The following is a 24,833-nucleotide window of genomic DNA, read 5'->3' on the forward strand; positions in this document are numbered from 1 at the left end:
GCTGACTGGGCGCTCGGGGGTGGCGGCTGCTCGGCGCCGCTGGAAAGGCAGAAGCGCCTCGACCAACCGGTGGTCACTGGCTGTGGCACCGTGAAAGCCGCTGGCGGAGATGGCGGAAGCCGAGATCCCCGCGGCAGCCCCGCGGCTCTTCACGTGGAACGAGATCCAGCTGCGATCGGGCAAGGCGCCGGAGCGGTGGCTGGTGATCGACAGGAAGGTCTACGACATCAGCCAGTTCCACAAGCGGCACCCGGGGGGCTCCCGCGTGATCAGCCACTATGCGGGCCAGGACGCCACGGTGAGGGGGCCGAAGGAGAGCGGGGGCGCCAGAGGGGATGCCCCACGCAGCGAAGCCGGGGAGCTCCTTCCCGGGCGAGCGGTGGGGGCGGAGATCATGTTTCAGGGGCCGGGCTGGAGGGCGAGAGATGCCTGGAGGAATAAGGTTACTGGATAGGCCGGCATGTGTCTGGTGTTTTGTGCGGGCTTTAGTGGAGAAGTGATCATTGTTGCGACCCGAACCTACACGTGTTTAATGGGAAGCAATCTCCGGGGCTTAGAATCGTAGAGTTGGAAGGGACCACGCGAATCATTTAGCCCAAACCCCTGCAATGCAGGAATCTTTTGCCCGACGTGGAGTTCGAACCCGAAACCCTGAGATTAGGAGTCTCATTCTCTACTGACTGAACTATTCAATGCAAAGCCATGCTTCGGATTCCAACATCTGGAGCCCACTCAGCCACACCGAGGGCCCTGGAGTGGCCTAAAGATCCTGCAGGGGTTTTTTCATGGAGAGGCTGTGCCTTATACTCAAAAGGGCAAGAGTTGCCATAGGCAATGATGAATATTTAAATAGAAATAACTAACTGACCAATCACATCGGTTCTCCCCCCCTCAACAAAGTCCTGCCTCCCCCCAAACAAATATCCTAGCTATGCCCATGTATATATGGTGAAGGATGGAACCTGCATTACATTTTCTGTCTGGAGGTAAAGAAAGAAAAATAACTTTGCACATGCTCAGAAACACTGTTATTTCACATGTCTCACAGTGATCACTTTTCTAGTTGTAAGAACATGCAGTACATTCTCTGTGCTGCAGGGACAGATCACCTGTGGATCTCTGGGTGTTGTTGGCCTCCCAGCCTTCTTCAGCTTTGTACAGCATAGGCCATGTGGTCTGGGGTGGAGTTGGGAGTCCAGCAATGTTTAGAGGACCACAGTTTCCCCATCATTTTTGTAGGACTTAGACAAAAATGAGAAGGCTATGAATGAATATTTGCCTTTTTGTGTGAGAGAGCAGGAACTGTGGAAGAGGGGAAAGCATGGTGTCTGGCCTGTGTGCTTTGCTAGTTTGCTTGTCTGTCTGTCTGTACTATGTCTATCTATTTGTTGGTCTATATGGCTCCCTCTTCTTCCCAAAGCATGTTCAAATATCCCCCATAGAAAGCTAACATGGTCAGGGGGAGAACTAGGCAGACCATTTCTCCTCGATACCTTAATTTCCCACGTGTACTGTCTTGTACAAGTACCAACTTGAGAATGAAGATAACTTTTCAAAATGATGACTGCAACCTGTTGGGGCTGCCCCTACCATTAGGCAGAGCAAGTCAATTGCCTTAGGTGTCAGAGGCTTGGTGGGGCAGCAGTGGCTTCACGCATCCAGCCACTTCTCTTGGACATTTTCCTCTGTTAGAGACCAGAGCTATGTGCGCCGCAGGCCAGTCACCCACCCCCATAACCATCCCACTACCCTTGGTTGCACTGGAGGATGCTATCCTGTTGCAAGGATTGAAGTAAGATTCAGTTGCCAGTCTAGTCAGTATCTGGGTGTGTATGTGTGTGGCAAATTATCCTTTGCTTCAGGCAGCAAAATGTGTTTGGGCTGGCCCTGCTTATTAGGCATCCATGCAGTGCTCTATTAGTGTTCACATTAGAAAGTGGCTCTCCTGATGGGGTGGAGCTACAGCACTAGCCTTCTGGCAGTGGAGAGGTGGGGAGGTGGGGGGGGGGAGAATGGTGTGCTGCAGGCACACCGATGGAGTCAATCTGGTGCTCCTGCCAGTGGATCTGCACTACATTGACCACCACCCTTCTTCCTGGCAAATGGCAGTGACATCTAGTATTGTGAATCTGCCCCACTGTTTGCATGTACTAAATTGAAGTTTAGCATGATATATATGCAACCAGGAATCAGCCACAGCAAGCCCTATTGTGCCCCCCTTTTGTCCCCCACTTTGCATAACCATAGCTTAAAATGCCATCCAGACTTGGAATTATGATTAATAAAAACTTAACTTTGATAATTATGGCGTGAAGTTGATTTGCCTGAAACCAACCCTTATTAAAGTTAACCATAGCTTGGACCAGCAACAAACCATGGTTAACCATAAAACGGGAGCTTCCAAACCTTTCTGTGGAAAGAGAAGTGGGGAGCATTCGCTTATCTGCAGGCCATTTCACACTTCATACTAAACTGATAGATACAATAAATACCTGTTAAGATTCTACATGCTTGTTTATCTACACAAACTTGTTTGTAACTCCATGGGAGCACTGTACTGGGGTGGGGAAGTGGAGAAGCAGTAGGTTTGATAAAGGTTAAGTAGTCTCTGTGCCCTTCTGCCCTATCGCATCAGCTCTCCACCCCAAATCTCCTCCTCCAGAAATGGCTTCTGTCTAAAAGGAAAATGAGTCTATCAGGATTTTGTTGCATGCATTGTGTGTTAATGTTAGTTAAGCTGCAAGTGTCAAGTCAAGTAATGCCATTTTCTTGCACATCTTCATAACCACCTTGTGGGGCTGGCTGCTATTCTTTGTATTTTGCCTTGGAGAGCTGAAGTGGAAAACCATAGAAGTATTTGATCTGGGTTTAAAATCCGACCACAGCATAGATTTATTGCGGTCATGGCTAAGCTCCGATTTGAACCTAAGTCATTACTTCACTTCATTGATGGGATCCCAGAACAGCAGAAGCTTAGATCAATGGACCTCCAGTTTACGTGGCTGTGCTTTTTATGGAACTCAGATAGTCTTGTGCTTACAGTGAGGTTTCTGTCTGAACCACTTCTCACAAACTCACATTTCAACTGGTCGTGCAGCCACTCTAGCCTTTTTAGAAATGATAGTGGTGGCATACTAAACGGCAATTTGTGTTTGTGATGAATGGCTCAGCTGTCTGACTCATCATGTACATAGCACAATCCAGACACAAAAAAAATGCATCTGGCAATGTGCATCGTGGCAGTGCTTTTGACTCTGAATAAGCCATGTATTTTAGTCTGGATTTAGCAGCCTTGAGGACATGCTGAAAGCTTAACACTTGTGCAATTGGAAACAAAGATGAAATACTGTTCATCTGGCAAAAAAAGCTGATATATATATATATATATATATATATGGAAAATCAAAAAAATATAAGAAAATGAGAGGTTCACCTTCTACATCCTGCTGCCCAGCTAACTATTCCAATTCCGAGAAGGTGATTTACAAGGTCCCTCTCTATCGCCTCCCTCCCTTCTCTCCGTTTTTTACATTACTGCCGGGTTTTTACAACAGCCATTGTGAGGATTGGCTGAATCTTATGGTACCACCATCTACAGATCAGCCTACGAACCACCCCCTTTCCTCCTTCCAATGAGAAAACTAACAGGAAAATCCCCACTCCCAGGATTCAGATAAACTTAGGAACAGGGGATACAATCTCTCTCTCTCTCTCTCTCTCTCTCTCTCTCTGAAGTACGTTGAGCACTGGAAGTAGTTATATCGGCTGCATTTTAAAACACTTTCCTAGCCAGCCTTAAAGGGCCAGCACCATCCAAAAGCGCACAAATTAAGGATAGCATGTGTTGATCAGTATCGTGGAACAGAAGGAAAGGATAAAAGCTAATACAGAGATTTTTTTAGAAAGGGGACATTTTCGGTCTGAGGGGTGTCAACAGCAGAGGCATTATATTAGACAAGAAGAAACCAGCTTCTTTCCTGAGGTCCTCACACTGCTTGAACAGAAGAGTGACTGACACTGTGTCAGTGTGATACAAAGTTGTTGTTGTTGTTACTATTTATTCAATTTATATACTGCCCCTCCTGCCAAAAGAGCCCAGGGCAGCAGACATGACAATAATAAAACAGCTTAAAACATGTTTAAAACATGCTATATATAAAAAAGTGGATTATGCATCAAACCCAGGCCTGAGCACAGACTGGAATGGGTCCAGACAATCTGTTTCCTCCAATAGTGCTTTCAGCTGAACTAAAAAGACCCTTTTGAGCAGGGATAGGCAACATAAGGCCCGTGGGCCAGATGCGGCCCAATCGCTTTTTCAATCCGGCCTGCGGACGGTCCGGGAATCAGCGTGTTTTTGCATGAGTAGAATGTGTCCTTTTATTTATAATGCATCTCTGGGTTGTTTGTGGGGCCTGCCTGGTATTTTTACATGAGTAGAATGTGTGTTTTTTATTTAAAATGCATCTCTGCGTTATTTGTGGGGCATAGGAATTCGTTCATCCCCCCCCCCCCAATATAGTCTGGCCCACCACATGGTCTGAGGGACGGTGGACCAGCCCATGGCTGAAAAAGGTTGCTGATGCCTGCTCTTGAGCATTTGAGGCAGATTTAGGGCAGTGTGACCAGTTCTCCCCCACTGGGCACTGAGCCAATTGAGCGCCACAGGGTGTCACAACTATGACATAGTGAATTGAGCAGAACGGGAGGCGAGAGGCGGGTGGGGCGCTTAATTTTGGCCTTGTACATGGCACTGCTGAAATTTGAAAGACCAAAGTCCACCCCTGTGAGCACTTTTACCTCAAATGGGGATGTTAGAAGTCTGAAGTACCCCCTGTCTACAAACCTGTTTCTTTGTGGGGAAGCGCAAGCCTTCCATGGACATTGTGGTGTAGGGGGTAGTGTGTCAGACTAGGGTTCAAATTCTTACTCAGCCTGAAATACAGTGGATTGCTGTGAGGATACAATGGGGAGTGGAAAACTTTATACACCACCTAGGGCTCCTTGGTTAGGTTGTGCACCTAGTTACCACACTGACTTGAACATCTTAAATTGAACCCTGGCAGTGGGACAGCTTGCTCCATTGCACTTGAGGGCACAGGCTTGTTTAGGTGACACAGGGCAGGCCATGTGGCGCACACACAGCCTTGCCTATTCCCTACTCCTCAGCATTTGCTGCCTGAGGTGGCTGCCTCACTCTGCCTTATGGTAGGGCCTTGTTATACAGACAAGCTAAATAGCACATGGAGAGGAATATGAGGTTTCAAAGTTTTGCTGTGCCTTCTTATATGTATCTGAATCAATATTAGATTGGGGTTGGGAGGCCTTTCAGTAACAGCCAGGAAAATTCACATGTTATTTGCTGGTATTTCTACACAACCTTATCCCCAGCTTTGCCCTGTTTACAACACTCAGGGACTGAATGAACGGTTGGCAGACATCAATCAATCATTTATTTATTTATTTATTTATTTTGACTAAAAGCCATTACAAATCCAGTTACAGGTCCAGCAAATCAAATAAAACCTATTAAAAGAGATCCAGAAATCTACATCCATTTACATTAAATCAAATTAATGAATCACTGCACAATCTACAGAATTGTCTTTTATGTAGCTAGCACAAATACTTTTTAGTGGCTTTTGCAAATAAGGCTGTTTTATATGTGAAAAGCAGGTCGCGGTCAGATAATAGCCTACACATTTTCACTTCAGGGTTCTGTCCCTGTAGCGGTGCCAACATCTGTTCCAAAAATATCTTTCTGGGGTTTTGATAGAGCTGACAATGGAGTATATAATGGGGAATATCTTCTATTTCACCTACCCCACAAATACGAAATCTTGAATGCCTTGGGATTGATGTGGGCATTATTTGAAAGCGGAGAGCTGTAAATGCAGCAAGTGTCTGGTTTATAAATGCAAACACATTTCCAGAGCGGCACCTAGTGACCAGAAGGAATAACTGTTACCCAGGACTTTTAGTTGTCTTCTTGAAGGGACAAGGAACAAATGCCTCAAATAAAAATAAAAGCACAGGAACAAGGAAACCAGTGTCCCGGCTAGAAATCAGTTGAAGGACCATCAGTATCTGTGCCAATGCCACATGTGCCAGAATGTGTAGCTGCAGCCTTTAGAGAAACTCAAGTCAGAAGGTGAAAGAGGCTTTTTGGAAGAGGAGACAAAAGAACATTATTTGGACAAGAGAAAATATTCAGGATATGACTGACAGGTCTCTGTTTAGCGCAGGGATGGGGAACCTGTGGCCTTCCAGATGTTGGACTACAACTCCTATCATGACTGGGCTGATAAATAGAGTTCAGCAACAACTGGAAGGCCCCTAGAGGAAATGTTGAGACATTCCTACACTGAAGAACTTTACTAATTTAAGGAAAAAGTTAATGGAACAATATGGCCATTTTGGATTGGAAGATATATTTTAGGAAGTGCAGAATGGGACCAGCAAGCTTCACTAGCTAGATTTCCCCATGTTGACCTAGGGGTGCCAATGCCTATTTCTTGACATTTTTAAAATTAGCATTTAAATTCCACCTTCTTGAAGCACCACTAGTTTACTCACTTCATTCCACTGTGGTTTTTCAGGATCCCTTCACAGCATTCCACCTGGACAAGACTCTAGTAAGAAAGTACATGAAGCCCTTGCTCATTGGGGAGCTTGCAGCAGATCAGCCCAGCTTTGAACCCAGCAAAAATGTAAGTTTCCATATATATATATATATATATATATATATATATATATATATATATGATATAGTAATATCATTACTACTATTGTTGTTGGTGGTGATTTATTTTGAGACCACCCATCTAATAATTGCAGGTTGTTATACTACAATATCTAGAACCTTAAAGGTAAAGATACCCCTGACCGTTAGGTCCAGTCATGGACGACTCTGGGGTTGCGCACTCATCTCGCTCTATAGGCCGAGGGAGCCAGCATTTGTCTGCAGACAGCTTCCAGGTCATGTGGCCAGCATGACTAAGCTGCTTCTGGCGAACCAGAGCAGCGCATGGAAACCTTCCCGCCGGAGCGGTACCTATTTATCTACTTGCACTTGATGTGCTTTTGAACTGCTAGGTGGGCAGGAGCTGGGACCGAACAACGGGAGCACACCCCGTTGTGAGGATTTGAACTGCCAACCTTCCAAACAGCAGGCCCTAGGCTCTGTAATTTAGACTACAGGGCCACCCGCATCCCTTATCTAGAACCTTACATGATATTAAAAATGCTTAAAATCTTAAAACATCATAGGGCATGTTGAACTGGTGAGACTGATGGTCAGTCACTAGAACTCCATATATTATATATATAGCTTTAAAGTCTCAGTTAGCCCCCTTATAAAAATATATGTCATCAGATGGAACTGAAAGAGGGGACCAATGGTATCTGCAATGGGATAATGTCTCATGGTTGTAGTGCCACCACAGAGGAGACCCTGCCACGTGTTGCCACCAGAGAGGCAATAACCATTGGTGGTACCACCAGTATGTAAGCAGGCTGTGAATTCCCTTAAGCACTGATGTTATATGATTCTGTCTATGATTACTGTATAGCAGTCAGGCTGTAGCATTCCATACTAGCTGTAACTTTTGACCCACATTGAGCTCATTACAGTAATCTATGGGTAACAGTGGCCAGGCTATCCTGATCCAGAAACAATCATAGCTGGTGAACCAGCTGCATCTGCGAATTAGCACTCCTTAGAATCCATGAGTAGTCTCAAGTTACACACTGACTCTGCTGAGGTGAGGGCAACCCCACCTAGAACAGGTGAATTTTTCCTTGTGCAATAGACTATTCTCCCCATTTCTTCCCTATGTATGTCTCCCAAATCTGTTCTGGGAGCTCCTCCATCCCTCTGGAACAGATTTAAGGAGGTATGGGGGAGGCACATGGGAGGAGGAGGGGTGGAAGTCACATAGTTGCACATGTGCAGCTATTTCATGGAATACAGCCCGTGGGTTTGAAGTCAAGCAAGATCAGTGAAGCCAGTGGAAAGGTATCCGGGTGGCCTATCAAAGAGATACAAGAGATACAGAAAAAGGATCTAGTTGGGGGTGAGAGAGGCAAGAACTAGTTTTCAGTTGAAAAAAGATGAGGGCACTGCCAGAACACAAGAAAGAAAAAGAAACACTACTGGCAAAGCTACTACTATCAAAATGGTAATGAAATACAGTATAAGAAATTATAATAAGTATGAAATGTCCAGAGATATGTAACAATTTTTTAGAACATACCTTCTTCAGAGGCAAAGAAATAGAACTTGATACCTTATCTGGGCATAATTTTTAAAAAGCACCACATCTCACTGCATGAAGTATCATACTTCATTGTATTCCTTTGACTTCGAAGAACATGTAGCTGGAAACACACGGCGCATTTCATATGCTTTACTAAAGTTTTCTATACCGCAGCACAGTTTTGAGGTTCTGCCTCAGGATCTTTTGTTGTTAAGAACTGGTTTTTAACATGGTTGTTAAGTGTGAGAACATAATATGCCGAATACTGAATGGCCATCGAAACAATGGCTCAGCACCAGTACCCTACTGTATTATGATTTTTATAAAAAGTATACATTAGCACACATGCAGACAGAATCTATACTACATTGACCTTCCAAAGCCTTTTTGTTTACAACTGTTTATGTGTGGATTTTAAAATGAATTGTGAGACTGTCTAGGTTCTAACAATAGGCTCACCTGGAATGGTTCTAGAGAAAGAAAAGCTGGACTTCAGCATGCTCTCTGTAGGAGGTTGGATGAGGCCCCCTTGCAGAAGAGAGAAAACGGCAATGTGGTCTCTCTCCACAGAAACTGCATGTAGATGATTTTCGTGAGCTCCGTGCTACCGTTGAGAAGATGGGGCTTCTGAATCCCAACCGCCTCTTTTTCTTGCTGTACCTCATGCACATCTTGCTGCTGGATGTGGCAGCTTGGCTCAACCTCTGGTACTTTGGACCATCCTTGGTGCCTTTCCTCTTCTCTGGATTGCTGCTTGGCACTGTACAGGTAACCCACAGATCAGATACAACAGGGCAATGAACAGGACAGGTGGTGGGGCAGGATTGACTACAGTTTTAGCTGCTACATTAGGCTGCACAAGAGGAAACAAGATACTTCTAGAAAGTCCTGGCTTCTTGTAACCATTGCTTCTCCAGGTTACCACCCATGGCTGCCCAGAGGTTTCCTACCCTCAAACAATTCTTTCTGCTCACCCACACTCTGCTTAAGCTAGGAACTCCTTAAAGCACCTTGGGGATGCTATGTCACTCTCTTCTTTGAAATCACTCCATCAAGCTTTTGGATTAATTCCTCTGCCTTCGTCTCCAGTCACAACGAAGTCTATGCATATTGTTATTGTTGTTGTTCTTTTAAAAAAATGTTTAGTGCCCTTCAGCTGAAGATCACAGGGTAGTTCACAACATAAAAACAAAAAATGAGAAGACAAAAAACATAATACAAGAAAAACAAGCCAATGATCCCCCCTCCCACAAACACATTTAAAGGGTCATTGAATGTTAATCAGCTAAATGCCTGGTTATAGAGAGATATTTTAGCCTGGTGCCTAAATATATGTAATAAAGGCATCAGGTAAACCCCTCTGGGGAGAGCATTCCATGAATGGGGAGCCACCACAGAGAAGGCCCGTTCTCGTGTTGCCAACCTCCAGACATCTCGTGAAAGAGGCCTCTGATGATTGTCACACAGAGTCTGTAAGTTGGTTCATATGCATATTAACGGCACTTTTTCTCCATATTGTCCTGACCTCTCCCAGCCTCCTCTTTTCCCTTCATTGACAAACTTCAGTCAGTAAAGCTCCCTTGGGTGGAGATGGGTCCTTTCCCCTTTTTGTTGCTACTTATGTTATAAAATGCTGCATGTATTTTACATTGTGGCATTGTGCTTGTACTGATGTTTTCCAGGCGCAAGCTGGCTGGCTGCAGCATGATTTGGGACACCTTTCGGTCTTTGGCAAATCCAAGTGGAACCACTGGGTTCACAAATTTGTGATTGGACATCTGAAGGTGAGTAATGGAGCTGGGATTGTTCCTTAGCATCACTCCAGTGGTAATAAATGATGGAACCCCTTTGGCTGAGACTTTGCTGTGTCCTTTATTTGGGGCAGAGTATAAAGATTCTGGGACGCGGGTGGCACTGTGGGTTAAACCACAGAGCCTAGGGCTTGCCAATCAGAAGGTTGGCGGTTCAAATCCCCGCGACAGGGTGAGCTCCCAGTGTTCGGTCCCTGCTCCTGCCAATCTAGCAGTTCAAAAGCACGAAGTGCAAGTAGATAAATAGGTGCCGCTCCGGCGGGAAGGTAAACGGCATTTCCGTGTGCTGCTCTGGTTCGCCAGAAGCAGCTTAGTCATGCTGGCCACATGACCCAGAAGCTGTACGCTGGCTCCCTCGGCCAGTAAAGCGAGACGAGCGCCGCAACTCCAGAGTCGTCCACGACTGGACCTAATGTTCAGGGGTCCCTTTACCTTTACCTTATAAAGATTATAATTTAGACCTCTTATTTATTTCTCTCTTCAGGGGGCACCAGCTAGCTGGTGGAATCACTGGCATTTCCAGCACCATGCTAAACCTAACTGTTTCCGCAAGGACCCTGATCTCAATATGCATCCTTTGCTTTTTGCGCTGGGAAAGAAACTCTCTGTAGAGGTGAGTCTTGCAATATTTTGGGAATGGCAGGGGAATGGGAAGCATGTGATGCTATATACATTGAAATTAGATTGGCATCTCTCTCTCTGTGTTTTTTTTTTTTTTGGTACTTTGGGAAAGGTCTGGGTAAGGCAGATTCCTTGCTTAAATTTAATTGAATCGAGGCAGAATGAAGTCCAAATCTTAGAGAGAGATTAGAATAAGTTTATAGACATTCCACAGCCAAACTGACATTCCTTTACGTATTTTTAAAGAAGTTATATGCATGCTCTAGCATTATATTGTTTTGAAAGGTTCACAGTTTTGCAATCATTACCAGATTTATGGCCTGTTTCTAAGTATATTGACTCTATTTGTTTCTGCATTGGGAAACAAGTTCTGGACTTGAGGCAGAACAGGTTCTGCTAAGCCTTGAGCAAAATATGTTAATCCTAGTTAAGTGTTATTGCCATTTGAAAGGTTGACTGACTTTTATTTCATCCCCCTTGTTACGATTCAGAAGTTGCTACCCAATTTCATTTGAATGGTGGCTTTTTGGAATATTTTAAAAATAAAAGTAGAGCAGGTAAGATTTTTCATAATGACCTATGCTGGGCAAAATTATGAAAATCATCTGCCACTTAAAACCGAACTCACGCCAAACACAACTCTCTGTTATTTTACGGGTAGGAAGCCCTTAGTGAAATAAAATGTTAATATAAATACTTTTACAAATCTAATGGAAACAATAGCAATCAGTATCTAGCTGATACATTTTGAAGAGTACATGATACAGTGTCCATTGCATAACTCTACTGCAGAGCTTTCCAAAACTGTGTCACGACATGTTAGTGTGTCGGCTGCAGTGTGTAGGTGTGTTGCACAACTACTCCCTGTGCTCCTCCTGGGGCTGGAAAAGGGTTAGTTTGACCTCCAGTTTGCTAGTAAAACTGAATTACTGCGTTGCAAGATGATGCATGTCTAAAAAAGTGTGTCACCAACATGAAATTAGTTTGGAAAGCTCTGCTCTACTGTTTCTAGGGTGCAAGTATTGCAGCTCTGGTTCTGGGTACCTGTACCATCCTTTATTTCTCCCCCCCCCCCCCCGCCTCCAGAGTTTAACCACAACTTTGGGTTGCACAATTGGGTTAGACTGGGGAAATAACGTGAGGAGGAAAGTTTAAGCACATGCTGCCTCCCACCAGTTCTGTTCAAGTCAAAACTGAAATCCTCCAGAGCTGGTTTCAAGTAAACAAAAGTCCTGAGAAATCTGATAACGATTTGTGGATCTCTTGTTTAAAGAATCCTTCTTTTTTTGTATGAAATCTGCAATACAATAATACAACAATACAACCTGTGCTGTGAGGAGCCTTTTGAATCAAACCACTATTTAACTCCCTGGGGAGGTTTTAACTATTTATAAAAATGTAGTATCAGATGTTATAACCATAGCTGTCAACCTTCCCTTTTTTGCGGGAAATTCCCTTATCAGTACTATACTATAGACTATAGTACTGATAGGGGAATTTCCCACAAAAAAGGGAAGGTTGACAGCTATGGTTATAAACCAGCTTGTTCATTTTGTTCCTTCTACTGCCATCAAACATTCCTGGTAAAAATATACATACTGTACTGTATTTTCCTTTCTTTTCCTAGTAGGTGGGATAGGTTTTAGGCTTGAGACATAAAGAGGTTATTTAAATTGAACCAATGTACTAAAACTTACTCATTTTTTTTAAAAAAACTTAGGACAAGTATTAATGGTTGGACTATATTCAAATATGCTTTGTTCAGTATTTGCTTAATCGATACTATAACCTAAGGAGTTGGCAATCATCTTGAACTAGGTTGCTTCCCTAATTAATAGGGCTAACTTCACTTAAATTGGCTGCCCCCTCCTCTGCAACTTCCATCAGCCCCAGCGAGTAATCTGGGATAAAGGGAGTTGGAGTCCAACAACATTTGGAGGACTATTGATTTCCTATCCCTGCCTTCTGTTAACTTGTCCACAGTTGGAACTCACTGTTTTGTTTGGATGTTATTGAACCAAAGCCTTTCTTCTGGTCAGGACCAGACTGACAAAGGTTCAGAACAGAAGAGGTTTACAAGCTTGCACTCTCTGAAGACATCACAGCTTCTTGAGCTCACCTTCTTATACTGAGCATACAATGACTCTCTTGAAGTGCCACTTCAGAAGTCTTCCTCTTCTTCCAGGTCTTTCTTCATGAGTTTCTACCTGCATGAATTCCTTTGCCATCCTTTGGACAGTCTAGGCTAAGTTCTCCCTCTGCTGTCGCCTTTGACCTCTTTCAGATTTTCCAGTGCAGCTTTGCTTCAGCTTCTTCTTGACAGATCCTCTTGACCCCAAACTTTCTCTTTTTAGTATTCTCTGATATACAAGTGTGGCTTTTTATTCACTGCAACCAACTCCTCTCCAAATCAAAACTAGCCTGGCAGACTGATGGTTCAACACAGCAATAAGTGGCAATGGAATGTCCACCCATTCATCTCTCAGTGACGGACTTCTCATGCCCTTTTCAATGTCCACCTCCTGCATTAATAGAGGACTCCTACAGTTTCCCCTGACACCAGCATGTGATAGCAGCTCCCTTTTCCTCTTCAACATTAAAACATATTTGATGCTTGGCAGGCTGTCAGCTGTGAATCTCAATATGACATTTCTGTCTCAGGATTTTTTACTGTTTCTCCAGGGGGAGTAAATATAAATAGGATTGTTGACATAGTCTCATAATTTTTTATCTTAAGTGGCTTATTCATCATTTCCTTTTACCTCCCATGACAAAAAAAAAAATCCTATTAAAAAAATTCCTGTTTTGTTAGTGGTTAGATTATTCATGAAAGAATTCACCTAAATCTCTATTCACAGTAGCTCCATTCAAGCCCATGTTGCTTTGATTACCGTACTTAGGTACATGGTAGTATTTCAAAAGGCTCCCTTTGTCTGAGACATTCCTTTCATCCATTAGACTTGCTTGCTTGCCAAAGAAAGAAACTTCATAGCAAAGTATGCTGGTTGCTAGCAATCACCTTATTTCCAGTATGTGTCTTACTCCAACAAGTTATAAAACAACAGCCAATGTTATTATGCATTCCCCTCTTCACAGAACAGCAGAAAGTTCTACAGCAGGGGTCAGCAAACTTTTTCAGCAGGGGGCCGGTCCACTGTCCCTCAGACCTTGTGGGGGGAGGCTGGACTATATTTTGAAAAAAAAAAAAGAATGAATTCCTATGCCCCACAAATAACCCAGAGATGCATTTTAAATAAAAGCACACATTCTACTCATGTAAAAACATCAGGCAGGCCCCACAAATAGCCCAGAGATGCATTTTAAATAAAAGGACACATTCTACTCATGTAAAAACACGCTGATTCCCGGATGGTCTGCGGGCCGGATTTAGAAGGCGATTGGGCCGCATCCGGCCCCCGGGCCTTGGCTTGGGGACCCCTGTTCTACAGCCTGCACTGCTGTGTTAATTGACTTTGATGAGGGAGCCCTGGAGATTAAGGCCTGTATCCAACACTGCAGTTCTGTTCGCTCAAAACTTGAAACTGCTAAACTTATTTTAAATTGCAAGAATAAGTAATACAACAATCCTTGATTATCTTTCTCAAATACAAAAGAAAATGTTTTAGCACACCAATCATTTGGAATCGTCTTGTGAATTGTGATGTTAAAAATGCAAGTCTCTTCAAAGTTTCAATTTCGGGCACATCAGAATCTCCCTTTGCGTGCCTTTTCCTTTGCAAATGTTGTCACCCATTCCTTCAGGTCAAGTGCTGCATCTTTTGCATGTTCAAGTCATATAGTTGCCAAGCCAACTAGTCTCTTTTGCAACGTTGTTGAGACTGTGTAAGTTCCTGTAAGTTTGAGCTTTGAGAAACTATGTACAAAATAGAAAACAAAAATAAAATGCTATCAGAAATTTATAAGATATAACAAAATCTAATCTGTATTAAAAGGTCAGTACTGCACCCATCTCTGGTCTGTGCCCTAGGCAGTTGCCTAGTTGGCCTAATGACAGCACTGGCCCTGGTTCTGGGTGGTCGGGACCCAAGTGTTTGTTTCATCAGGCTGGAATTAATTCCTTTTGGCTAAATTGCTTTTGGTCTATCCTGATTCACTCCATCTTGACCTTCTCTATTTTCATAGCTACTTTAGTGTACAATGCATTCTTCTCCTCATTTAGTTATTCCCTACAAGTGCCTTCTGAGGTGAATCATGAATATTCCTAGTAATGACAAGCAGCAGCAGCAGCAGCAGTGAGGGAGTGGGAGCTTGCACAGGCTGGGTGAAGAAACTGGGGAAGAAGGAGTGGGTGGTGAGGAGGGAGCCGAGGGCCAGGTCTGAAAATGCAAAGTGGGGGGGGGGTGTTGCAAAGAGAACAGGGCCTGATGCTCTTGTGCTTTTGTTTGGAGGTGGACATAAATTGCAAACAGGGCTGAATGCAGCAAGGTTTGGAGTGAGCAGCAGGTGGAGCTGCTGGGCAGGCGCAGCAATTGCTAAGGCATTGATAAGGTAGCCAGACTGTGGAGGTTAGTTAGAAAGACTTGAGGAATCAGGCCATTGAAGAGCAAGGAATTAGCCATTCTGACTCTGGGCAGAGCCTCCGGGGTTGGGAAAAGTGGCACAGTACCATGTTGGAAGCCTATCATCAGCTGAGCCATGTAATCTATATTGAACTTGCAAAGGAAAGCGTCTAACTCACTATTACCTACTCTGATGGGCAACAATTCTCCAGGATTTCAGACAGGAGGCTTTCCCAACCCTGCCTGGGAAATGCCAGTAATTGACCATTTTGCTCACTTTACTACTGAGCAAGGTCCCTTCCCTTGTATCACTTCAAACTATAGGTGAGAGATTGAATGTTTCAGTACTTTCCCATATAAAAAGCTCAGTGCTTGGTTTTCGAACAGCTTAGTTCTCAAACATTTTGGTTCCCGTTTGCAAACTATTCTTGGAAGCTGAATGTTTGACAGGGCTTCCATGGCTTCCAATTGGCTGCAGGATCTTCCTGCCCCCAACCAGAAGCCGCGCTTTGGTTTCCGAATGTTTTGGAAGTCAAACGGACTTCCAGAATGGATTCTGTTTTACTTCCAAAGTATGACTGTATTGGGAAGAGGGGTTCTGTTATATACTGATCATGTGGTTTGCCTTGGAATAAGGATGCTTGACAAATTAGAGATCTGTGAATTCTGTTGCCCCTCTGTACCTCCTGGAACTTTGTTCTCCACCAGCTTGTGCCCTTCCCAAATGTTTGAGCATAGCTCTCAGCTAAAAAAATAATAATCAACATATGTTAACATGTGTTTTGAGAGAAAATATATTTAGAGATGCATATTCAAATAAGTGTTTGCATGTATTTTTTGTGTATTTGAGAAGACTGGAATAATGCAGAAATGGTACAGACTCAGGGGCAAAATCATGCAAAAATGAAAGTGGAAATAAACTGATTCATCCATCTATAGAAATTTTTGTGACCATTTTCTCCCTCCTACAGCTTGGTGTAAAGAAAAAGAAGTACATGCCTTATAATCACCAGCATAAATACTTCTTTATCCGTGAGTTTAATTTCTTTTCTGCAGTGGCTTTCTGGATGGCTTAAAAAATGGTTTTAGGCAAATTTATGGACGGCAAGGCTGTGTGCTACGTCCAGTACTAGAGGCAGTATGCCTGCCAGTTTCTGGGGAGCGCAAGTGGGGAGCACACTGTTGCACTAATATCCTGTTTGCAGGTTTCCCATATGCATTTGGGTGGTGACTGTGAGAACAGGATGCTGGACTAGGTGGCCCCTTGGCCAGGGGCGTACGAAGTGGGGGCGGAGGGGACGGGTCACCCCGTGTGCCACTCTGGGGTATGTGTGACAAGATGGCCCCTGCCTCCCTCCAGCTGTAGAGCAGCCGAGGGCGCACACAGTCAGTATGGGCACCGCTCACGCAGCATCCGTACAGGCTGCCACTCTTGCGTGCCATCCATACAGGCATCTGTACAGGCTGCTGCGCGTGTGCACTCAGTACGGGATGCCGCACATTCACAGTCTGTACGGGATGTCGCACATGCACACTCCGTACGGGATGCCGCACATGCGCACTCCATACAGCTGAGAGCAAATATCTGGATGTAACTATTAGGCTCCAGCATGCTCTGCCTCTGTACCTCCGAATGGCCCTCTGAACCACAAGGGTTCTTGGTCTGACCCTGCAAGACAACCCTGAGGTTCATACTGACCCACCAAATGCAGAGATTAGCAGGAGTCAGCACCATTGCTGTGTGGGCTAAACCAATGCATCTGTGCCCTGACCAAAAAAAATCCTCTGGTCAGGTAGAGCAGGGAGAGGGAGAAGTGAGAGAAAATGACATGCTTACATGACAAAGCTGAAGGCCTAGTTGTCTTGGGCCACTCATTTCTTTTGAGCCAACTGAGAATGTTTCTCTGAATTCATCCCTAGTTGGACCACCAGCTCTGGTGCCTTTCTACCTGCAGTGGTACATCTTCTACTTTGTTGTCCAGCGCAAACAATGGGCGGTGAGTATGCCTGAGCCCAGCTTCCCCAGATCAGCTGCCCTGGAGGGAACAGGCTTGTTCCATGATAGCTAGGAGCTCGTTGCACCAGACATTTGTCTCTGTAGTACTCTACATACCTCCTTACACCCATACTTGGTTTCCCTGTCTCCCAACAATGTATTGTATTTCAGGCTGGAAAAAAAAGGTAAAACAATGGTTTGGTTTATAAACTTGCTGTAGGAAGAGGAGAACTTTAGCACATGGCCATGTTGCTAAACTCACACAGGTTGCTTAGCATACCTGCTTTCTGTTTTCCTCGGTTCTTTGTCTCTGAGGCTGCAACACTGCACTTTCATTCTTTAAAAAAAATATGAACTGGAACTGAAGACTTAAAGCTACTCTTCAGTTTTTATGCTAACATTTCCTCTACACTGGGCTGTTCTCAGTTTAGGTTTTTCCTCTTTCTAAATTAGTTTGCCGCTAGGCTTTTCCAGTTAAAGTTTAACTGCGGACAGTCAAGCTACATTAGAGCTGAAGAACTGCTGTTTTGCAGAATGACCTCTTCAAGGGTTATGGTTCAGTTCCTGAGATGCAGTGCCCCTTTTCAGCTCCAGGTTATAGATTTATATAAATGGATATTACCTGGTCACAGAGATGGGCTCCCTTGAAAGCCAGTCCTATTAAAATTTGTTATAGCAGGAGGGGTAGTTATCACAAGGGTGAGCAAATCAGAGGTGTGGATTGCACAATCTTACAGTGTGGGCAATGGTATCAGAGGATTGGAGAAGAGTTGAATTGTCCAAAGGACACAGTTCGTTGGGTAGTAGAGAAATGCCTAAATAAATAAATAAATAAATATAAATTAAGGGAAATTAGTTAGGATCCGCTGGGAGCCAAGCAGTATAACCTGCTTTAAGCCTGGCTAAGCTTGTACTTTTCTAAACTTACACTTTATTACTATTTCTGTTATCATTTATTAAATTTATTTACCATATTTCATCTGAAGATCACTGGGCAGTTTACAACATAGAAACACAAAATTCATAAAACAATAGCACAAAACAAAACCCCAACATATTTAAGATGCCATAGAGTGTTTAATTAGCAAAAGGCCTAGTTGAAAAGGAACATTTTCGCCTGTTGCCCAAAGATATGTAACAAAGGCGCCAGGCAAATGTCCCCAGGGAGAGCATTCCACAAGTGGGGAGCTACTGCAGAAAAGGCCCGTTCTCATGTTGCCACGCTCTGGACCTCTCAAGGAGGAGGCACATGAAGAAGGGCCTTAGATGATGATTGCACGGTCTAGGTCAGTTTGTATGGGGAGAGGCAGTGCTTGAGGTATTTGGGTCCTGAGCCATTTAAGGCTTTAAAGGTCAAAACCAGCACTCTGAATTGGGCCTGGATGGGCAGAAAGAGGGCAGGATGTGGGGAGTGAAAGAAGATTTGATGAGGAATAACAGGAATGTGTTTAAGAAACTTCCTGACCGAGACAGGTTTAAGCATGTGGACACTTAAAATAGCTTTGGGAGATATCTGGGCTGTTACCTTTTCAGTATATCAGACTGAGGGCGAGCCCAGGTTTAGTGATAGGAGACTGCATAGGTGGCCTCTGAGACTGGTGCCCTACATAAGCAAATTGGTGGGGGAGGTCTGCAGCACTATGACATGGCCTTCTGCAGAGCATTCATCCTTTCCTTTGCGACAGGATCTGGCCTGGATGGTGACTTTCTACATCCGTTTCTTTTTGACTTACTCATACCTACTGGAACTGAAAGGTCTCCTTGGCCTCTTCTTTCTGCTCAGGTGAGTTTTATTTGGATCCGTACCCTAACCATAACTGGTTATTTGGCGTTACCATATAGTCCCTCCAAGTCAAAGGTCTTTGTTTGCATTGCAGCACCACATTCTGGCATGGTCAAGAAACAGAACTTTTCCAGGATAATGAGCCATGCATTGAGAGGGGCCCCATGGTGTGTGTGTGTGTGTGTGTGTGTGTGCGCGCACACACACACACACACACACACACACACTGTGTTTCTGTGCACACAGGTGCATTGCACCTTCCCCAGGGTCACAGCAGTCTGGGCTCCACCTGTCCACATCCCTCTGCCCACCATAACAGCAGGTATTTTGTTCCTGCAATACTAACTTGAAGTAGCCACCCCTCCCTGAGCCTGCTCTCACAGTCCGTTAGATTCCACTCACAAGCTTGCACCAGAAGCATGGACCCCACTGCCATACACCAGCCATAAATGATGTTTAAGATTTACTGATTTGTATCGACTAATGTTGAACAGACATTCTAAAACAACAGCAACAAAACCCCTTTCTTGCTAAGAGAAAACTATATAGTTTTAATCTTCACCCTTCCTCTACACCTTTTGCCACCTGATTAGTTTTCCTTTGCTTGGTGTGGTTTTGATATTGTTTGGATTGTGGCTTTCTACTCCCCTTCAAGGTGTGTGTGTGGGGGGGGGGTTGGTTTTGTTTTTTTTAAACTGTCAGTCAAGTATTGGTGCTTTTCAATAGGCTGTGGGTTTGGTTGGATGGAAACACAACAATTTACTTCTGTGCTTTGTGCAGATTTATAGAGAGTCACTGGTTTGTCTGGGTGACTCAAATGAACCACATCCCAATGAACATTGATTACGACAAGAATGTGGACTGGCTTTCAACCCAGGTAATGTGCACAATGATTCCAGCAGTTATGATCATGAATATGAGACTTAATACAGGAGGTGTCTAGCATCTTAGGAGCTGAAGTATAATTGAGTGACTGAAGGGTTGGGTGTAACCGTATGTATGAAGTAATGACGGAATACTAATAACTTCACAGGATGTTCTGGGTTGGGGGTGAAAGAGGACAGGCTGTGGGAAGAAGATTAGAAAAGGAATAACAGGAATGCTTGCAAGTGTCTTCCTGATCCAGAACTTTTATACCTTGTCAGGGATTGCCCGGCTCCTCGCGAGGACAGGGAGAGGAGAGGCCCTACTCAGAAGGAGAGCCGGGGCAAGGGTATTCCTTGGGGGGAGCAAGGGGAGAGAGGTCCTCCTCTCGAGGAAGAGAGGGACAGGAGGACTACTCGAGAGGAGGGGCTGGTTGGAGGTCCTGCTCACGAGGAGGGCAGGGAAATAGGTCCTCCTCGGGAGGAGGACTGGGAGAGCAGCTCTTCGCGAGAGGAGGGCTCTCTACGCTACAGGGAATGCCAGCCGCTTCTGTCGACAGACTCCTCCTCTCGCCTGAGCTCTCTCCAAGGGAGAGGGAGATGCGAAGGCTTGGAGACTCTGGGCAAAGACCCATCACCGCCAGCCAGAGAGGATCTGAGGAAGAACGGCCGCTTCTGGCGCCAGCACAACATCGGGGGTTTGGGGGGCACCACAGATGTCGTTTTAGGGTGCCGAGACTTTGGTATTGGGCGGCAAACAGGAGAGGGGCACTTCCGGATTCTGCAAGTGACTGAGCGGTCATGTTTTGAACTAGCTCTACACTGTAAATAGTAATGCACAATAAATAGTCTTAGCTACTGAAGGCTCTGTCGTTACTCATGAGCAACACTTGGGAAGATCCTGACATACCTCTTGTGTCAACACATGGAACTCCCATCGATTATTGCTGCTTGGTTGAGTCCCATGTCCAGTGAAACCCGAATCCACCCTTCCTACCGCTCTCACTGCATTCATTATTTTGAATTAACGCACACATGGGATTTTGTCATGGGTGGGTGGGGTGGCTGCTCACATGCTCCACATTTGGGCCCCAGAAGTCATGCAATAATGGTGTTATTCTCTGTGGTTGACACGGGAACTGGGGAGGTATATGAGGTGCTGACGTTTTTTGCCAGCATTCACACAGACATATATTGTACAGCCCTGCGGTCAAGTGGGCCCATGTGGGGCAAGGCAATCTGATAGGTAAACTGCTCCCAGTTGTTAGTTCCATCTATTTATTATTGTTGTTCTTATTCTAAGGACTAGGATGGGGAGTTGAGGGCATGCCACAGTTCATTGGGATGCCTAGCTAGAACTAAAAACAAGAATATCATCATGTGGTACCTTTTAAAATATATTTTCTCTCTCTCTCTCTCCAGCTCCAGGCAACATGCAACGTAGACCAGTCCCTGTTCAATGACTGGTTCAGTGGGCATCTCAACTTCCAAATTGAGCACCAGTGAGTGTATATATTTCTTTTTTCACCAGTTGGAAGGTGTCTTAAGGATATCAGCTAATATGAAGCCTAGAAAAAGAATGGGATCTATTTCCCCGAGAGGCTTATTTTATGCAGTAGTAAGTGACCTTGTAGGGGGCTTAAGAGGATGGAGGCCTCATAAGATACCTAACAATTCAAGAGCCTGGGGTCCTGTATGGTATTCATGTTATTCAGTCATGTGGACAACTGAGCTTGTAGGGGCTTCATGTACTGCTGAAGAAGCATCATGTGGGTAGTCTTTGGGTATAATGAGGAAGCAGAGGACAAGGGATATTGCAAAGTTGGATTCCTGTGTGAAAACAGTCTTGGACCAGGGAAGCACCCAGGACCTGATTAGCTTAAGCTGGCAATGCGAGAGAACCCAATGTTATGATTATAATCTTAGGGCAAGGCCCTCTGCAACAGTTGTTTACAGAAGAAATCATTAAACTTGTAAGCGATTATTTGGCTTGGGCAAGCTTCACAAAGAAGTATTGCACACACTAATGAGATTTCGGGAAGAAGAAGGCTCTCTAGAGCTCTGAAGAAGCCATAAGACCTGGCAGCTGCCTCTCTCCCTCTCTCCACAGCCTTTTCCCCACCATGCCTCGACACAACTTCCATAAGGTGACCCCCTTGGTGAAGTCCATTTGCGCAAAGCACGGCATCGAGTACCAGTCCAAGCCTCTGCTCACAGCCTTTGCAGACATTGTACAGTACGTATCAGTGAACGTGAAAGCACCAGCACCCCTTGCAGTCCCATGAGGAAGGACAGCTCCCCTGTGTATGGGGAGACACATCAGACCGACATCTTGTGAAAGGGCACAAAAAGAAAAGAGAATGGGGGGCGGAGTGGGGATAATATGGGACCTCCAGTCTCCAGCCATTGCTCCCAATAATGCGAACAGATAGCTGGGAAGAATGCTCTGAGGAAACAATATTTGTTAATGTTCAGAGTTTTCAGGACTCTTTTAGTTGTTCTAGAAATCATAATGAGGGCTGCATACATTCTGCTTGCCCTCCTCCTAAAAACACATCAAAACTTGGTGCAAAGGAATCAGAACATTTCTAAGCCAATTTTATTCAAAGTAGATGCACACACATAAGTCAGGTATGGGAAACGTGTGGCCCAGGAGAAGTCGTTAAGGCTCCTGTCAGCCTCTGCCAGAAATAGCCAATAGTAATAGATACTGGAAACCACTGGAATCTAATGCCGTTGTTAAAAAGCACTTTGAACACAGTTTGGGGGAGTTTGAAAATGTTGGCACTGCCCGTGTTTTGGTTCTCCCCCTTCAAATATTCCTCTCTGACCACAAGGCTTAGAAACTTGCTTTAAAAACAAGAACACAGGGCATAGCTGTCAACTTTTCCCTTTTCTTGCGAAGAATCCTATTCGGAATAAGGGAATTTCCCTTTTTTTAACAAAGGGAAATGTTGACAGCTATGACACAGGGATGAGTGCATGATTAGAGCATAACTCCTGCGCAATATGCAAGGAGGTCTGTAGAATATGCACATCCCAGGAAAATGGACATCCTTCATTGAATGAGCACAGAGTAGGTGGAAAGCTAGTTGGGAGGGCTGTTGATAATAGTTTTAATTTTTGTATATAGCGTAAGTCTCTTTGAGTTTACTTTTAATAAAAAAAGCCAATAGTCTATTCAATAATAATAATAATAATAATTAATAATAGCAGCTAGTGAAAGTAGTTTGCCTGAGCTTTTGGAAGAGCATGGGGGCAAAGTCGAAACAAGCATTTGTAGATTCTGAGCTCTGTGGGTTAGTTCACACATACCTACTGCATCTCTTGACTGCTTGGGTCCTCAAAACCTGCAGACAAAGTGTGTGGATTGAGCCTGCTGAAAAGAACTGCTCTGAGATGACTTGAAAGTCCTGTCCTGTCTCACCTGGGATGGCTCATTCGTACAGCATTTGCTGCAGCAATCAGGTGATGAGCCTGCATGTGTGAACCAGCCCTGTGGCTCTCTCCATGAGAGGGTGCTGCATTCTCCCTTGTGCTTTTAATGCCACCCCCCATCCCACCCTTCTGCTCTATTATGGGTTATTTCTTAGCTCAACATGCTCACTCAATGACTACAGTGCCCTGAGAATTCCTGGCTCAATATCAAATCTCTTTTCCTGGTTTGTTTCTTCGTGTTTCCTGACTTGATCCTTTTCACCCTTGTTCCAGTTCTCTGAAGGATTCAGGGGAGCTCTGGCTCGATGCGTACTTGCATAAGTAAGAAGCAGGTGACATCTCTCACCCTTGCTGCCTCCTGCTGTTGGCATCTTGAAGAGAGCAGAGGCTTGGCTTAACCAACCATGGGCAGCTGGCTGAGCTGAATGCTGGGACTGAGTATGATGTTTCAAGAAGTCTTGTTCACTCATGCACCTCACTCTCCTCCTCTCTGCTCTTGAAGATACTGCAACCTTTCCAGGAAGAACGCTTCAGGACCAGGAAACGATGCTCATTTCTTTGCCGCCATTTCACTTGCTTTGTATGTAGAAGGGAAATCTTAACTTAGGGATCTCTTAAGGCTTCTGTCGCCCTGGTGTCCAGCTTGCCTGGCTCCCTCCTAGAGTAAAAAAGAACCGAGGATGTGGATGTAGTCTGATGAGCGAGGTGGAGAGGAGAAGGCCTAGGGAAGGAGAAGAAAATGCAGGATCTGGGGAGCTGGTGGTAGAAATATCAGATTAGGACACGAAAGCTTGAAGTTGGGGAACGAGGCATAGCTGGGACTAGAGAAGACAACAGATGCCAAACTGCAGTGCAGGTGATTGTGAGAAGAGAGCACCCAAATACTGATACAGGCACACATTCCAGGGCCAGGCTAGAGAATGGCCAGCCTATCTTTAACTACGGAAAGCAGTCTGGGCTAGGCTTTCTGAGCACAGGAGTCCAAGACATTCCTGGGTGTACTTTTCACAAAGACAAAAAAGTGCCTTAATTACAGATGTGGCACTACTACCACTCCACAGGGCCACATTTTGAAAGGGGGATAATAAATGTCTGGTCTGGCTATTGGTCAAACTTCCAGAGGGAAATTGGGAGTACGAAGATGCCCAAGTCCCTCAGTTTAGCTACTGGTATGCCCCGACAACAAATAGTGTATACTTTCACACAACTGGAATTGCACTCTTTCTATATTGCTCAGTTGCTAAGGGCTGTTTCTAGATCACATACCTGATTAGACTAATTCTGTTCTACAAATAGGACTAAACCTCTGGGGTGTTTGCTGCTACAATTGGGGGGGGGGGGGTGACAGCGACTGAAGCACAAGTCCAGAGCAGGCATTCTCAAAGTTGTCATAGTCTTTCCTTGTCTCTAAAATGGGAATGAGGGGAGGAAGAGTTTGAATTTTCTCATGCTTATTTCACTTGGTGTTTGATTAGTTGTGCAATTAGGTTTTATGGGGGGAAAGTCACCATGAGGTGTCTGTAATTCTTTCATGGCTTCTTAT

The 24,833-nt window shown here is 44.6% G+C and overlaps 1 protein-coding gene across 2 annotated transcripts; it reads left to right on the forward strand.

The window, feature by feature from the left end:
* The first annotated feature begins 72 nt into the window (after positions 1-72).
* Positions 73-24,583, forward strand: LOC117050934 (acyl-CoA (8-3)-desaturase-like). Of its 2 annotated transcripts, XR_004427142.1 has the most exons (13): positions 73-298; positions 6,600-6,710; positions 8,829-9,026; positions 9,941-10,042; positions 10,554-10,682; positions 16,182-16,242; positions 17,131-17,207; positions 18,892-18,989; positions 19,770-19,866; positions 21,275-21,354; positions 21,963-22,088; positions 23,564-23,924; positions 23,970-24,583. XR_004427142.1 is itself a non-coding variant. In XM_033156899.1 (12 exons), the coding sequence occupies exons 1-12, from the start codon at positions 110-112 to the stop codon at positions 23,613-23,615; spliced, it is 1,320 nt and encodes a 439-aa protein (XP_033012790.1). In that variant the 5' UTR covers positions 73-109; the 3' UTR covers positions 23,616-24,583. The 2 variants fall into 2 exon arrangements, 1 of the variants encoding a protein (XP_033012790.1); XM_033156899.1 differs by having other exon boundaries at positions 23,564-24,583.
* Positions 24,584-24,833: the final 250 nt, after the last annotated feature.

The sequence above is a fragment of the Lacerta agilis genome, chromosome 1 (genome assembly GCF_009819535.1).
Source record: "Lacerta agilis isolate rLacAgi1 chromosome 1, rLacAgi1.pri, whole genome shotgun sequence".
Taxonomy (NCBI): Eukaryota; Metazoa; Chordata; class Lepidosauria; order Squamata; family Lacertidae; genus Lacerta; species Lacerta agilis.

What these genes read in the sequence shown, in the direction of transcription:
- LOC117050934 (XM_033156899.1), top strand. Translation starts at nt 110, where the DNA reads ATGGCGGAAGCCGAGATCCCCGCGGCAGCCCCGCGGCTCTTCACGTGG. An exon ending in GCTTTGAACCCAGCAAAAAT is followed by an intron (nt 6,711 to 8,828) that starts GTAAGTTTCCAT and finishes CTCTCTCCACAG; the next exon opens with AAACTGCATGTAGATGATTT. An exon ending in TTGTGATTGGACATCTGAAG is followed by an intron (nt 10,043 to 10,553) that starts GTGAGTAATGGA and finishes TTCTCTCTTCAG; the next exon opens with GGGGCACCAGCTAGCTGGTG.